Source organism: Podarcis liolepis (genome assembly GCF_965112155.1).
Source record: "Podarcis liolepis genome assembly, chromosome: 12".
Classification (NCBI taxonomy): domain Eukaryota; kingdom Metazoa; phylum Chordata; class Lepidosauria; order Squamata; family Lacertidae; genus Podarcis; species Podarcis liolepis.
Window position 1 is genome coordinate 9,291,738 of NC_139563.1, and position 15,009 is coordinate 9,306,746.

Genomic DNA, 15,009 nt, shown 5'->3' on the forward strand with positions numbered 1-15,009 from the left:
TTTAAACAAATATTTATAAACAGCCGATATAAAATACCAAAGCAGCGTACAACAATATATTGCGAGTGAAAATAATAACGTGTCAGAAAAAACGATACAATAATAATCATTTTTTAAACAGCTGGCTCATCGGAACAGGTCTCTTGGCATGAAGAGACACCTGAAAACTAGGCTTGTGCCAAACGCCAGACTTTTAATGGAAGTCTTGGCAGATGTTGTTCAAAGCTTTGCAAATTATTTTCTGCACACAATGAAGTTTGCATGGAGAAAAGGAGACAGAAAACAGGGTTACAATACAACAGGGAGAAGCTATGCACATTCAACAGGCTTCCCTTTTAAAGAGATTTTTTTAAAAAGGAGAAAAGCACTCTGTGCATGCTCAGAGACACCTTTGCCCAAGTGGCAGCATTTGAAATACTGAGCAAAAAACTGCGAACTTCCGAGCTACGGTTCCTAGCTTGGCAGATGCTTTGCATTCCTACCCAACCCAGCTCAACTCTTCCTCCTTCCCAGCAAAATGCAACATTAAGCCAAACCCTCCCCTGCTCATCTCAGTCCTCCACCCCAGCAACCAAGTCCTGCCAAGGGACAAAGGCGGGAACGAAGCGTGACGGACACCCAAGCAAGCCAATGCCCGGCAAGATAGCCATCCCCACCTCGCCCACTCACCAATCAGCGCCGCCCAGCCCCACAGGGGCGGGGTTCCTTCCCGGCTCGTTCGAGACGAGCGAAGACGAAGAATGCGCCTTCCGCCATCTTGGATGCGGCGCCCATCGCCTCAGCCTCCTTTCCGCACTCGTGGTACAACCCAGCGCCGGGCGGGAGAACGGGAGTAGGTGGGCCCGTTCGTGGAGTATACACACACATATATATATATATTAGAAATCCCCCCACACAACCCCGAAATCATGCCCTTGTTTCTTAATATACTGTAAGCGACAACTCAAGCGGACGCCACGCTCAAGATGGCGTCGGCGTCCTCCCCACCTCGTGCGGGAGACGCGCGCCGTGCGGGGTGACGTCACCGCGCGCTTCTGGGCATGGGCAGGTGGGAAGAGCAGGCTAAGTTTGGCCCCTGTTAGGAGGAGGGAAGCGGGAGCAGGAGGCAGGCTGCTGTGCGTGGGAAAACTCAAGGCAGGCTCCGGTCTCCTTCTTCTCCCTCCCCCCTTCTCTCCCCACTTCCCTGCCTTTTGGGGGCCAGGCCTGCCAGCCTTCCCTTTTTTCCTTTTTGCCTGTGCTGGGGGAAGCAGCTGCTGGTGCCATGGCTGCTGAAGACTCCAGCTCCCTGCCCTGGTCCATCAACAAGGATGATTACGAGCTGCAGGAGGTGATTGGTGAGTGGGGCCGGGCACTTGGGGGGTGGGAAGGGCGAGGAGGCCAGGGGGGGGGGTGCTGCTCCCTCCCCAGATCTCTCCAGCTAGGCCTGGTGTGGCCAAAATGCAAGGAAGAGGAGGGTGGATCTTGCATTTTCTAGGGGGGCTGCACTTTTGCACCGTGTGTGCGTGTGCCTAGGAGTTGCTTTCCTCCCTCTCCCTCTCTCTGTGTGTGTTGGGACTCCCGTGTGCAGCATATAATCCTGCCTTTCAGCTGGAGGAGAGGAGCACGAGGGGGTGTGCCTCTGCCTGGCATTTTCGCGTGTGCACTTGGGAGTGCGTAGGTCTGCGAAGGGCTGGCCTCTCCAGGTCTGTGTCAGGGCATCTGACACTTTCTCTGCCCCGCTCTTTCCCCTGAAATCTGGGGCCAAAGGGCCCAGATGGGTTTACAGTGACTGTTTTGTGTCGACAGGGTGGCCTCCCTTGTGAAACGGAGTCCTCTGCCCCTGGGGAGGAAACACTTCTGAGCCAAGCATTGTGGGCACCTTAGATGTTGTGCTTGCGGAGTGGAAATTATATCTGTGATGTGTCTGTCTATCTGTCTGTCTGCATATGTACACACACACACACGTGTGTGTGTTTAAATATATGTATGGCATACCATGACCCCTATCTTAAATGTCCTTTTCTGGCTGCAAGTCTTGCTGAGGTCAAAGGGGTTGTGAATAGTGCTCTGGATTGCAGCCCGGAAAGAACCAAATTAATGTAGGGAATTGCATGTGTCATGTTCATGCAAGGAAAAGGACAGAGTGGGCATTGTGTGCTTACGGGCGTGTGCAGGTTGTGTATATATGTGAGGATGTGTGTCCGGCAGCTCTTAGTGGTGACAGGCAAGCCTCTTTCTTGGAGCTGGGTGGGTGGTGCTGGGTGGTGGTGCTTTGGAGGTGGGGGCCTTGCATGTGTTGCGCCTGCCGCACGTGTGCTTTGGTGCTGGCGGGTGACCCAGTTCCGGAAATAATAGTTTTCTGGATGCCTTTTTTTCATTCATCTGGAGGACCATGTGTGTCTCCCGGGAGCTCATGGTGTATGTCAGCTGCGTTTGGGGAAATCTCTTGTATTGGCATTCTTGCTTTTCAAAATATTGTAGAGCTTGCTGCTTCTTAGCTAGGTGGGAGAGTCATGCTTTCTCATGCGAAGTTGGGGCTAAGGTGTTGGTGCATGCGTGAACATGTGTGCCCACAGCTGCTTGAGATTTTGTGGAATTTGGAGTGTGCTGAAGTGATTACCGTGGACCTGAGAGATCAGGGCTTAAATCCCTACTCAGCCTTGAAGCTCACTGGCTAACCCTGGGCCAGTCACCATCTCTTAGCCTAACCCACCTCACTGGGTTGTTGTGAATATAAAAGGGGGAGAGCAGAACCATATATGACTCCTTAGTTCTTTGGTGGAAAGGTGGGATATAAACGTAATAAATCTGTGCCTGATTTGGAGGTGAAGGAGCACTTGAGTCGAGTGTTCTCATGCATAATACCATTGTATGCACCCCATTTTGTACACAATTAAAATATCTGGATCTTATTTTGTAGGCACACAGCTATAGTTACGTGCTACCAGTTCAGTACGCCTACTCCTGCATGTGTGTATTCCTGTACAAAGCTCTATCTGTTGGCGTTAGCGCTGTAGGCTTTCACGGGATCTCTGTGGTCTCCCAGGGGAATGGTGTGTCGCGACTTTGTACTGGGTTGTAGGTATCTGCAGGCCTGCAGCTACTCTCCCTGTTAATGATGCTCCACGGATGAGGTGGTTTGAATACCTGTGGTTTGAAAGCTCTGGGGGTGTGGCTCTGCTATCATTTAAGGTTTTTGTAACTGGATCCTTGCTCTCCGTCAAACTTTCTCTTGCTGGAGCTGTGGAGATACAAGGTGCACAATAGAATTTTCATTTCTTATATTTCCTCTTTGCCTCTTTAGTTTGCTGTAACAGACGCTCTTGCATTTCAGCGCTCGGAGGTGCATCTGTAAAGCTCAGGAAGAGGTCAAAACTCTTGAGGAGGTGTTAGCTGCTCGGAGATTTGGGGGTCTGTTGCATTGTGGAAGTCATTGTGGGCTTGCAAAGTAAGCATTTTAGTGTTGGTGCAGCCTTGCAAATTTATAACGTATTGCTGAAACAGTGTTTGTCGCCCTTCATCCTGACACCTACCCTTGTGTGGTGACTCCTCTCCCCCGCCTTGGGGTGTGAGTTCATTGGGAGGACACCAGTGCTTGTGACCTTGGAATGGATGGTGGGTCCATAGAGTTGGTGCTGAAAGCTAAAGGAAGCCCCAGTCCCAAGTCCAAAGAAGTTTGCTATGTATTTGTGACACCTCTCTACTGCTCATCAACCAAGTCCTCTGGTTTTATCAAAATCAGCAAAGTCAGTCTAAAAAAGTGATTGGACACAAAGCAATCTAATTTTTTTTATAAAAGCATCCTGAAGCCCAGCATGGATTAGTGCCAATGATCTGAAATGTCCCCTCCTCAAAACTATATAATTAAAAGTTATGGGATTTTTTAAAAAACCAAAAAACAGATGTTTAGTTGGCACTGGAAAGACCATAACAGAAGTATCGGATGAGCCTCTCTAAGAAAAATAATACGCAACTGGGGTGCCAACACTGCAAAAGGCCCTCCTCCTGGTGACCTCTCACCTTGACTCATTAGGATGGAAACCTGGAGAAGCACCTCTGCTGAAGATCTATTCTTAAGGGCCAGAGAGGGATACCTGACTGGAAGTGATCCAAGCTAGTCACAACCTGTTGAGGGCTTTAAGGGTGCTTTGAATTGGGCTTGGAAATCAAGGGTGTGGGTTTTCCAGAAAACTGTGAATTGTAAAATTCTCCTGTGAATTTTTATCAACATTTTCAGTTTGCATTGGAAAATGTTACAATGCCCACCAGAGTGATCTGATTCAGCGTGTTCGTTCCACTCGCGTTGTTTTAAAAAGCCGAACTTTTCTGAAACTGCCCTGCTTGTCTAATTTTTTAATTACCGTTGGCATCTCTTCTTTGTTTCAAACGAACATATAAGATGGAATTTCCCCCCTGAGATTTTTCCGTCCCATATCCCTGACTGGAAACCAGTGCAGGTCATCGAGTCTGGTGTGATGTGATCATACCTGCCAGCCCCAGTTACGATAACCCTGGTGCCCCACACTCTAGGCCTGTTGAAGTTTCCAGACCCATTTTCAAAGGCAGCCCCATGCATATCACTGTGCTGCTGTAATAACCCCACTAGGAGGTTACCAGAACCTCATTAACCGTTGTAAGGCTATCTCTGCCCAACTAAAGTTGCAGTTGGCCTGTCTGCCAAAGCTGATGAAAGTGACTGTGCTGAATCGAATAGCATCCCCAGTTGTCAAACCTCCTCCTTTGGATGGATGGAGCAGAATGCTAACCATTAAATGAGCAGATGAACCACCCACTAGTTCCGCTCCTTGAGATCAACTTGGCAAAGGCTGCGCTAACAGCTCCTCTGCCTTGCCGGGATTGAGGCTCCATTCACTGGCTGTCATTCATTCCATTTCCATGCCAAAGCTGTGGTTCAGAACACCCACTGAGTTACCTGGATTAGGTGAAAAGGAGATAAAGAGCTGGGTGTCACCCGCATATTGGTGACACACCAGCCCCCACCCCTCGGTGACCTCTCCCAGTGGTTTCATGTAGGTGTTAGATAGCCCGGGGGATAAAATGGAGCCCTGTTGAACCCCATGGCATAACTGAGATAGGTCAGGGCAATAATCCCCCAGAGTAATAATTTCTTGAGTCAACCATCCAAGTGAGACCACCATGATTGCCGTGTAGGGTCTCTAGGACCCAAACCAGGCAACAAGTAACCAGACAGATACTGTGATTGATGGTATCTAAAGCCACTGAGAGGTCCAAGAGAATCAACAGGCACTTTGGTGAGATCTCTGGGAAAGATGCAGCAGGGTGAAGTATGGGGATGGTAGCTGATTACAGGGCCAGAAGGGAATAGACAGGGTGATGGTGATGAATGGTGCTGCAAGAGGGTGCATGCAAAAATCCAGTAGAATGTGAAGACAGGGGAGATGGGAAGTGAAGACAATGAAAGGCCCACGAGAGCAGTGTGTAGCAAGCGCATTAGGCTCGTGAGCATTGGTAGCCAACATAGTGCTCTCCAGATATTGTTGGACTGCAACTCTTATAATTCCTGGCCATTGCTGGCTGAGGTTGATGGGAGTTGGAGTCTTCTGTTGACTATCCTTGTCCTAGAAGATGGCTTTCCAGGAAAGGCCAGGGATGGAACCACCCTCGTTGCGAGAGTCTTCATCCATGGTAGTGTTGGAGGCCTTTACATTTCTTGTGGTATCTTGAGGACAGATGGGGCATTCCAACCCCACCTATTGGTTTGTTGGACTATGGTAGCTGCTGTTATGCATCAGAGCTGTGGAAGAATTGCCTCTTGGAAAATACTGGTGACACGGCCTCTTCTTTGAAGACTTCTGAATTCTGAACCAATATTGTTGGTTGGTTCCTCAGTAGGCTGTCCCATGGCACCCCCTTTGTCTCTTTCCCCTGCAAAATAGTGAGTGACTGCAAACTCTCTCCTGGCTGCCATGTTTATGTGATCAGTACCTTAGAGATAAGGAATTGTGTCACATTCAGTTGGGCTAGTAGTTTGACAAGTTAACTGTCCCGTTTTCATCATTCAGAAAAAGCTCCCATGCGCATCGTGGCTGAGCGTTGGGGTGTCAGCCCTGGCAGACTCTCATAAGCAAATGAGTCACTTAAAGGTCAAACTCCACCACTGAGACCGTTGCTCTGCTATCTGTCTGTCCTGTTCCTCAGGTGATGGTCTGGAGTTTGCATGCGTGTGCCTGCTGTCCAATCCATGCTGTTTATTTTTAGTGGAGGCAGCAGCAGGTGAATAGGGCTGGTGCCCTTTGTCTGGCTTCTTCAGCAATCACAAGTAACATGACTCATTTAAGAGGCGGGGTTGGGTGGGGGGAAGGAAGAGGAAAAAGAACCCATAGGTTCAAATTTTAGAAGAAGGGGAAAAGAGCACTTAAATGTTCCTTTTCCAGCAGCTTTCAAACGCCTTCGTTCCCAGATCCGCGTTGGACAGCTGCACCATGTCTATGAGTTAGGTTGAGAAAACTTGGAGCCAGACATGACAAGATACTGCTCTTCTGGAAATTGCTTTTGATCAAATGCTGTCCATACTGTAATAGGGAAGTAGGAGCACAAACCTGCTAAAGAGGTCTGCTTCTGTTTAAGCATAGTTGGTCTCTGGCATGAATGTTGCAGGCTTGCACAGACAGCTTCACAGTATGAAAAGGGACCAAGTCCCCTGGAGCCAGTGTCTGATGCAAAGATGCTGAGCTTTATGATGCCATCATTGGTTAGGAAAGGCGTACAGTGTGATGCCAGTGCTCTGCTTCTCCGCTGCCTGCAAGGGGGGTCAAATGAAGTGGAGCGGGAGGCAGGGAAACCCTGATTGGGATTGGATGGCTTGGCTGCTTCAGCTAAGTACTACTGAAGATGCCTCGGCTGGTGGTAGCTTGCATGTCCCATGTAATGTGCAGTTTGGTCGTAAGTGGTTGCTGCTAAGTTGGGTCCTATTTCCTTTGTTGTTGTTGTTGCTGTTGTTTAGTCATTCAGTCGTGTCCGACTCTTCGTGACCCCATGGACCAGAGCACTCCAGGCACTCCTGTCTTCCACTGCCTCCCGCAGTTTGGTCAAAGTCATGCTGGTAGCTTCGAGAACACTGTCCAACCATCTCGTCCTCTGTCGTCCCCTTCTCCTTGTGCCCTCCATCTTTCCCAACATCAGGGTCTTTTCCAGGGAGTCTTCTCTTCTCATGAGGTGGCCAAAGTATTGGAGCATCAGCTTCACGATCTGTCCTTCCAGTGAGCACTCAGGGCTGATTTCCTTAAGAATGGAGAGGTTTGATCTTCTTGCAGTCCATGGACTCTCAAGAGTCTCCTCCAGCACCATAATTCAAAAGCATCAATTCTTCAGCGATCAGCCTTCTTTATGGTCCAGCTCTCACTTCCATACATCACTACTGGGAAAACCATAGCTTTTGTTTCCTTTAATTTTATTTGTGTAGCTGAAGCCATTACAAAACAAGATGCATGAAACAAAGCAAAATGTACTATTACCCAGTTAAAACTGTGATTAAAACTGGGCATTCTGTCAAATAGAAAATTGTTCCACTGAAGAATTTGATTTGTCGTCCCCACAAACTTCCCTCCTTAAAAACGCTGCTCTAAAGGCAAAGCAAGTCGCCTTTTCAGAAGTGTCCCCCCCCCTAAGAAAAGTTAATCAAGTGCCCCGTAGGTCTTTCAGCTGATAGATTTAAATCTTTGGACAAGGCTACTCTTAGGTCCTCGTAAATGGGTCAGACAAATAAGTAGCTAGGTAAATTTTCAGGCATATTTTCCCTGCCCCCCATGGACAAGCTCTGTCCCCATACAGAATCCAGCGATGGCGTCCTTCAGCTATAGCAAAGTGCCTGGGTTGGAATCGCAGAGATGTAGAAACGTTTCTCCATTTAAACATTTGTCATGTTTGTTACATAGTAGGGATAAGGAGTCTGAATCGGGACCGATTATTTTGGTGTGTGTTTGCTCTTTTTTATGTGATGAAGGGTAATGAAATAATTAGTAGGGGAAGAATCATATTAATTTATTTTTCCTGTAGACTATCTCCCTTGCAACTGGCTGCTGGTCTTCAAAGATTGCTTCAGGATTTTGGACTGCGTGTTAAAACACATGTTGACAATTGGTCGAGAAGAATGGGCTTGTTCTTATTTTCGTCCTTCTTACCTTCTCCCCCCTCCTTTGACCCTCAAATTCCTGAAAGCACTGAAATACTCAACCGTTGCAGGCTGTGACTAAAAGCTCTGCAAAGAACTCGTGTAATTCATAGGAGGAAAGGTGAGAGGTCATGGATCTTGCGGGTGAGATAGGGCAGAAAAATTCCCAGGTCTTTTCCCATTTTGTAAATTTGTTAGTAACAATGAATGGATGCTAATTGGAAATATTACGCAAGCTTGGCAGTTCCAAATGGTTTTGCTTTGACAAGTAAAATAACCTGGCTGAATTGGATAACACTCTAAGGTAAGTGGTTCTCAAAGGGTGTGGTAGGAGACAGTGTTAGAAACTCAGATTTTTTGCTTTCCAATGTATTTCTTATCAATAAAAAACTCAGTGTGGCACAAGCAATATTTTGTTCTGAAGCTCAATGGCTTGAGAACCACAGTTCTAGAAATTACCAGTTTTGCCGTTCAGAATTTTCTAGGAAACCCGCATTCCTGGGTGTTGTGTTTATTTTCCCCTCCACTGTCTTTTTGTTATGCTCAGTTGTTATTTTTTTTTGGGGGGGGGGGAGAAAACCACTTTCACTCTACCCACTCACCACTTCCCGCCCCCTTCCCATCCATGTCCTGTAGCTTGTACAGTATATCTAACCGCCAATAGTTTCTTTGCGGGGGGGGGGGGCACCAGTATCCGAATGGAGAAACGGCTATCTTTAAGTTGGCAAACTGCTAATGTTGCTGCTCCGAATCACATTGATACAAAACACTATTACTAGGAAACTACTTTGTGGTTTCTCCCCTCCCCTCCTTTTTTTGGGTTAAAAAAACACTTCCTCATGCTGATTCTTTGCCTGAAAACCACCCACGAAAAACTCTTGAGTTACTCTAGTGGGCATTGTGCCATCCTGCCACCGCTGTTTGCTGAATGCTATAAAGAGAGAGAGAGAGAGAGGAAATCCCCTTGTGAAATGTCCTTGCTTTATCTAGGGCCCAAAAGAGGAAAAAATCTATTACTCAGCACGGGTCTGATTCATTCCATTTACAAGGTATGCATTATATCTGTGTCATGATCTGGGATTAGCCTGGAGTGACTAACAGCTGCAGCGTCTCTGTGGACTTAGATCGGAGATCTTCTGCATGTAAAGACAGCAGCTGTTGGTGGAGGCAAAGATTATAGCCTGGGTTGCGTCTATTCCGTTCCCTGTATGGTTTAGTGCAAGGGGTCAGCAAACCTTTTCAGCAGGGGGCCGGTTCACTGTCCCTCAGACCTTGTGGGGGGCCGGACTATATATTATTATTTTTTTTGGGGGGGGGAGGAATGAATTCCTATGCCCCACAGATAACCCAGAAATGCATTTTAAATAAAAGGGCACATTCTACTACTACTACTACTACTACTACTACTACTACTACTATTACTAATTTATTATTTGTACCCCACCCATCTGGCTGGGTTTCCCCAGCCACTCTGGGCGGCTTCCACAAAGACAAAAAATACACTAAGATGTCACACATTAAAAACTTCCCTGAACAGGGCTGTCTTCAGATGTCTTCTGAATGTCAGGTAGTTGTTTATCTCTTTGACATCTGATGGGAGGGTGTTCCACAGGGCGGGCGCCACTACCGAGAAGGCCCTCTGCCTGGTTCCCTGTAGCTTCACTTCTCGCAGTGAGGGAACCGCCAGAAGGCCCTCGGCGCTGGATCTCAGTGTCCGGGCAGAACGATGGGGGTGGAGATGCTCCTTCAGGTATAGTGGGCCGAGGCCGTTTAGGGCTTTCAAGGTCAACACCAACACTTTGAATTGTGCTCGGAAACGTACTGGGAGCCAATGTAGGTCTTTCAAGGCCGGTGTCATGTAAAAACACACTGATTCCCGGACCGTCCGCCGGCCAGATTTAGAAGACGATTGGGCCGGATCCAGCCCCCAGGCCTTAATTTGCCAGCCATGGTTTAGTGAATGCATTTGGGAAGTGTGCAACACACACACACACACACACACACACACACGAGTCAGTGAGTGCAGAATGTAATATTGGACTCAAAAGATGATAATGATGATGATTTTTACTGTTGACCAGGTGGAAACATACACGATTTCGTTCAACCAGTGTTAGAAACTCAAATATATGAGTTAGGCTCCAAATGGCTCCTTAAAGCAAGGTTGCAGTTGCCAGAACGGAATGTCTAGTTGCCATTTTGGACAAGGCAGCTCTTGGACAAGTTGTATTTTTCAAATGGTGCGCTGACTGTGATTGATGATCAGTTTAACATCTGGCTAGTTCCTAGGACAACTTTGAGAACTTCAAAAGAAAAGTCACTTGATCCAGGGACAGTCTGCATATATATTTGCCTATTCTGACCTGCTTTTCTTAATGCTGACACAGACCATTCATAACATAAGAATATTCTTCACAATACATTGGAGAATATGAGCAGGGCAGTGGGGTAAGTGGAGACAAGCTACAACAATTAACTATAACGTTGTTCACTGCTCCTGCTCAGACTGGACAGAAAAAGCATTTTGATCCCTTAAATTCATTCCACATGTGCAGATACAATATAGCTGATAGAATTCTGCAGGTTGTGATATTAGTGTGTGAAAACAGTCAAGTTCCAATGATTGCCAGGCACGCACCGCCAGATGGCGGAGATGTCAAGTTGCAAGTGGATGATAGTCAGGTGCAAAATACGCCCGGGTAATTTTGAACACTGCCTACAGCCCATTTTACCTTTACCGTAGCCCTGTGGGGTAGATTAGGTTCATTGGCCTAAGGTCACCCAATGCATCTTCGCAGTTGAGGCAGGATTCAAATCTTGATCCCTCCCATACGTACTACTTTCGTGGTAACAAAATGAGCAGGGACAGTGTCTGATGCGGGGAGAAAATAATTTTGCCTTTCTTAGGTCAGGTTCCTTCAGAACTGCTTAACCCTTTACTGAATGGCCTGGCTGTTGCACTTGAGTAGCAGCACGGAGTGATACCAGCTTTGACGACTTTAGAAAGTTATTGTTTGTGCAGATCGAAGACCTGAATTTTTAACTTCCTTAAAAAATAATAGCAGCAAGAACTTGTTAAAATTCTGCATATTTCCTTGACCTTTGCAAAGAAATAGCTAGGCAGAAATGCACAAAATAATTGAAAGTGTAGAATATATTATAATAAATTTGCAGAATTTAAGTTTACACCACAGGTAGAATTATTATTTTGCTTTGGCACTTGAAACTTGTGAGCACAGCTCTGGATATGTAACACTGCATTTTAGTTGGGTTCAGATTTCTCCTTTGTGGTGAAGTTAGGGCTGCTTTGCTTTAAGGTTTCCAGAATCAGGGCTGAATGAAGCATTGCAAGGGAGGGAAGCAAGGGGCCTGAGCTGCTCTGGTGCAAGCCAGAATAGCCAGACCAACTGTAGCCTGAGGTGGAACTGTTTTGCCTGTGAGTGGAGCTGGGGGGGACCTTTTTAGCTAGTGCACCACCTCAGCCATATTGATGCTTTGCCTATGGAGTGCCTTGCAGTCGAGCACCAAAGGATTCCTGTTACTGGAGCAGCAGAGACTTTCCATGCTTTAGCCCCAAGAAAATTGCAAGGATTTTATGATCTGGCATTCTTTTGTTTGCTTTCTTGAAATCAAGACAGCTATTCGTGCCAATTAAAAGGACATAAAGCATTAACATTATTTTTTTTAAATTCAGTGACTAACAATCTTCAGCTACTGTCATGAGATTTGTGGCTTTGTGTTGCTTAATCTTATTTGATCAAGGCTTGTTTCCTTCAGTTACTCAGCGAGTAAGCGTTGCCTCTTGACGTAGCAGCTTAAATACCAGATGTGTGCGTTCTGTGTTCTGCATCTCTAACTGGATGATCTGTGCATATGCATTTCAGCATTCTCCATGTAGTCATTTCCCTTCTTTCAATGTCCTTACAGCAAATCTCTGCTGTAAATGGACACAAGAATGTCAATTTGCACCAGCCTTCTGTTCCTCACGGTGGCCGGCCGGGTGCATCTGAGAGGTCCACAACCAGGATATGAAAGCAATAACCTCTGGAAGTCCCAGTATTTAAGAGATACACTGCTTTTGAGCCAGGAGGTTTTGCTTAATCATCATGGACAGTAGCTACTGTGCTCCCATGTATGTTTCCGTCGTCTTCTCTCGCCACAAAGTACCTTTTTTGTTTTGTTTTTTAGGAACAGTTTGTTAAGGCTTTCCATATCAAAGAAATACAGACAACAAAACCCCGGAGCATATACACATATACACTTTGTTGCAGCAAACGTAAGACCAAAACAAGCAGACAGCAGAAAATCTCCTGCAAATATACAATACGTAAACACATGAACAAATAAAACACTCAGTGAAGCAATAAAAGGAGCTGTCTTTTATGTAATTAACTAGCCGAGCATAACAAGAAGGGAAAATAATTAACTCAGCCAGCCTGTAATAATAAAGCAGTACGAGTTGATGGAGGAAGCCAATCACTCTCTTTGACCGAAAAATATTTAATAAAACAAAACCATTCCCTTTCTTCCGAATGTCTCAACAAATGAAACTGATTTGTAAAATTGTTACATGGAAAAAATACGAGGGACATTACACATATTTCTGTAAATCAAGAAAATCTTTAATAATAATAAAAAAATGTAAATAAATAAAAAAAACAAAACTATTTCACATAAGACTTTCCCCCTCAATGGACTCTTCCTTTCCCTCAATTGACAAGTTTTTACATAAGGGCCACCAACCAAATATGAGAATACCACTCCCGTATCAAATTTGCTGTTACTAATCTCAAATATTGTGCTACCGCTATACAGGCTGCAATTACAAAGGGAAATGATAATAAAAGTAAAGACGGAAACAAATAAACCAATAAACTCTTATCACCACATAGTTGAGAAGGTTTTCCTCCCTATATGCTAACAGAAGCCGCACTGTCTGCTGAGTGACACTGTTGGACGCAGCCCCACGTGGATGATGCTTACCAGATTGCCCCTGCCTACGTATTTCACACTCTCACAGAATTCTTCCTTGTCATACTGTTGCTGCCTTTGTATTAATGGACTTTGAATTGAGTTTGTGCGGTTGGCATGCATGGTCTCTACCAAGAATCGAGGCACACTCATTCATGTTTTGTACAGCATATCGAATTGGCCGCCATGTTTAGTTGAGATTCTCAGTCATCAGCTTATGCCAAAAATATAAGAAGCCGTACTCTATAGCTAAAGTCAGCAGGCTTATGCTTTCATGTCCAAGATTCCATTATAATTGCTTACATTTATATGCTGTCTCCCTTTTGCCATGGAACCAAATACGACATGGGGTTCCCAGTTAGTCACTCAACAAGGTGCTGGCGACGCGGGTGGCGCTGTGGATAAAACCTCAGTGCCTAGGACCTGCTGATCATAAGGTCGGCGGTTCGAATCCCCGCGGTGGGGTGAGCTCCCGTCGTTCGGTCCCAGCTCCTGCCCACCTAGCAGTTTGAAAGCACCCCTAAGTGCAAGTAGATAAATAGGTACCACTTTATAGCAGGAAGGTAAACAGCGTTTCCGTGTGCGGCACTGGTGCCGGCTCGCCAGTTGCAGCTTCGTCACGCTGGCCACGTGACCCGGAAGTGTCTTCGGACGGCGCCGGCTCCCGGCCTCTTGAGCAAGATGAGCGCGCAACCCTAGAGTCGGTCACGACTGGCCCGTACGGGTAGGGGGGCCTTTACCTTTTTAAGGTGCTGGCAAAACACAGGCTTGCTTAGCTTTAGTGTGGCCATTGCTTCATGTTCCTTTAGACTCTACCCTTAGACTGACCTAGAACCTAAGGAGAACCCTGCTAGACTAGTCTAGAGGCTGATTTAGTCCAATATCCTGTCCTTACAGTGGCCTATGGGATGCCCACGAGCTAAATACACATTTGTTAGCCTTTAAGGTGCCACAGGGCCTTGCTTTTGGCCAAAATGCAATGGTACTCTTGTTGCTCACTCCCACAAAATGATCTTTTTTTGCCCCAGTGGTCCTGTCCACTTTTGTGTAGAGCATTGTGTGAAAACCCAATGTACGTGGGCCTGAACAGCAGATTGATATCTGAGAATCATCCTGGGCCTGCGCATGATGGATTTTGTGTGCCCTATTGATACATTAAGACTGTAGCATCGTGGTGGAGCGGCATGTTGGGTAGTTGGGAAGCAGAGGGAGGGTACATAAGTCCTAGGCATGTGGAGAAGGGAGGTGGGTATGTTTAGCCTGGAGAAGAGAAGACTGAAAGGTGATATCGTAGCCACCTTCAAATGTCTAAAGGGCTGTCGCATGGAAAATGGAGCAAGTTTGTTTTCTGCTGCTCCAGAGGTAGGACCTGAAACAATGGATTCAAATTACAAGAAAGGGGGTTCCAACTACAGTGGTACCTCGATTCTCCAAACGCCTTGGTACTCAAACAACTTGGAACCCTGCAAACCCAGAAGTGAGTGTTCCGTTTTGCGAACGTTTTTTGGAAGCCGAACATGCTCCGTTTTGAGTGTTACACTTCTGATCTGAGTGCCACACTTCCGTTTTGGGTGTTACACTGAGGTCTGTCTATTTTTTGCATTTATTTTGCATTTCTGTTTTTGCAGCTCTTTTGTTTTTGTGACTGTGTGGAACCCAGTTCAGCTACTAATTGATTGATTGTGTGACTGCAGTACATTGTTTATTGCTTTCATTTGATGGACCAATGGTCTCGTTAGATTGTAAAATTCATGTTCAATTGCTTTTTTTAGGGGTTGTTTTTAAAAGTCTGGAACGGATTAATCCATTTTGCATTACTTTCTATGGGAAAGTGTGCCTTGGTTTTGGAACGCTTTGGTTTTGGAACGGACTTCCGGAATTGATTAATTTGAGAACCAAGGTACCAC

The 15,009-nt window shown here is 46.2% G+C and overlaps 1 protein-coding gene across 1 annotated transcript in view; it reads left to right on the forward strand.

Annotated features, from left to right (window-relative positions):
• The first annotated feature begins 1,017 nt into the window (after positions 1 to 1,017).
• Positions 1,018 to 15,009, forward strand: part of OXSR1 (oxidative stress responsive kinase 1) — an 87,049-nt gene continuing 73,057 nt past the window's right edge. The window contains exon 1 of the mRNA XM_083467037.1: positions 1,018 to 1,334. Within this exon, the coding sequence (XP_083323163.1) occupies positions 1,262 to 1,334 (73 nt within the window). The 5' untranslated portion in view covers positions 1,018 to 1,261. The remainder of the gene's footprint in view (positions 1,335 to 15,009) is intronic.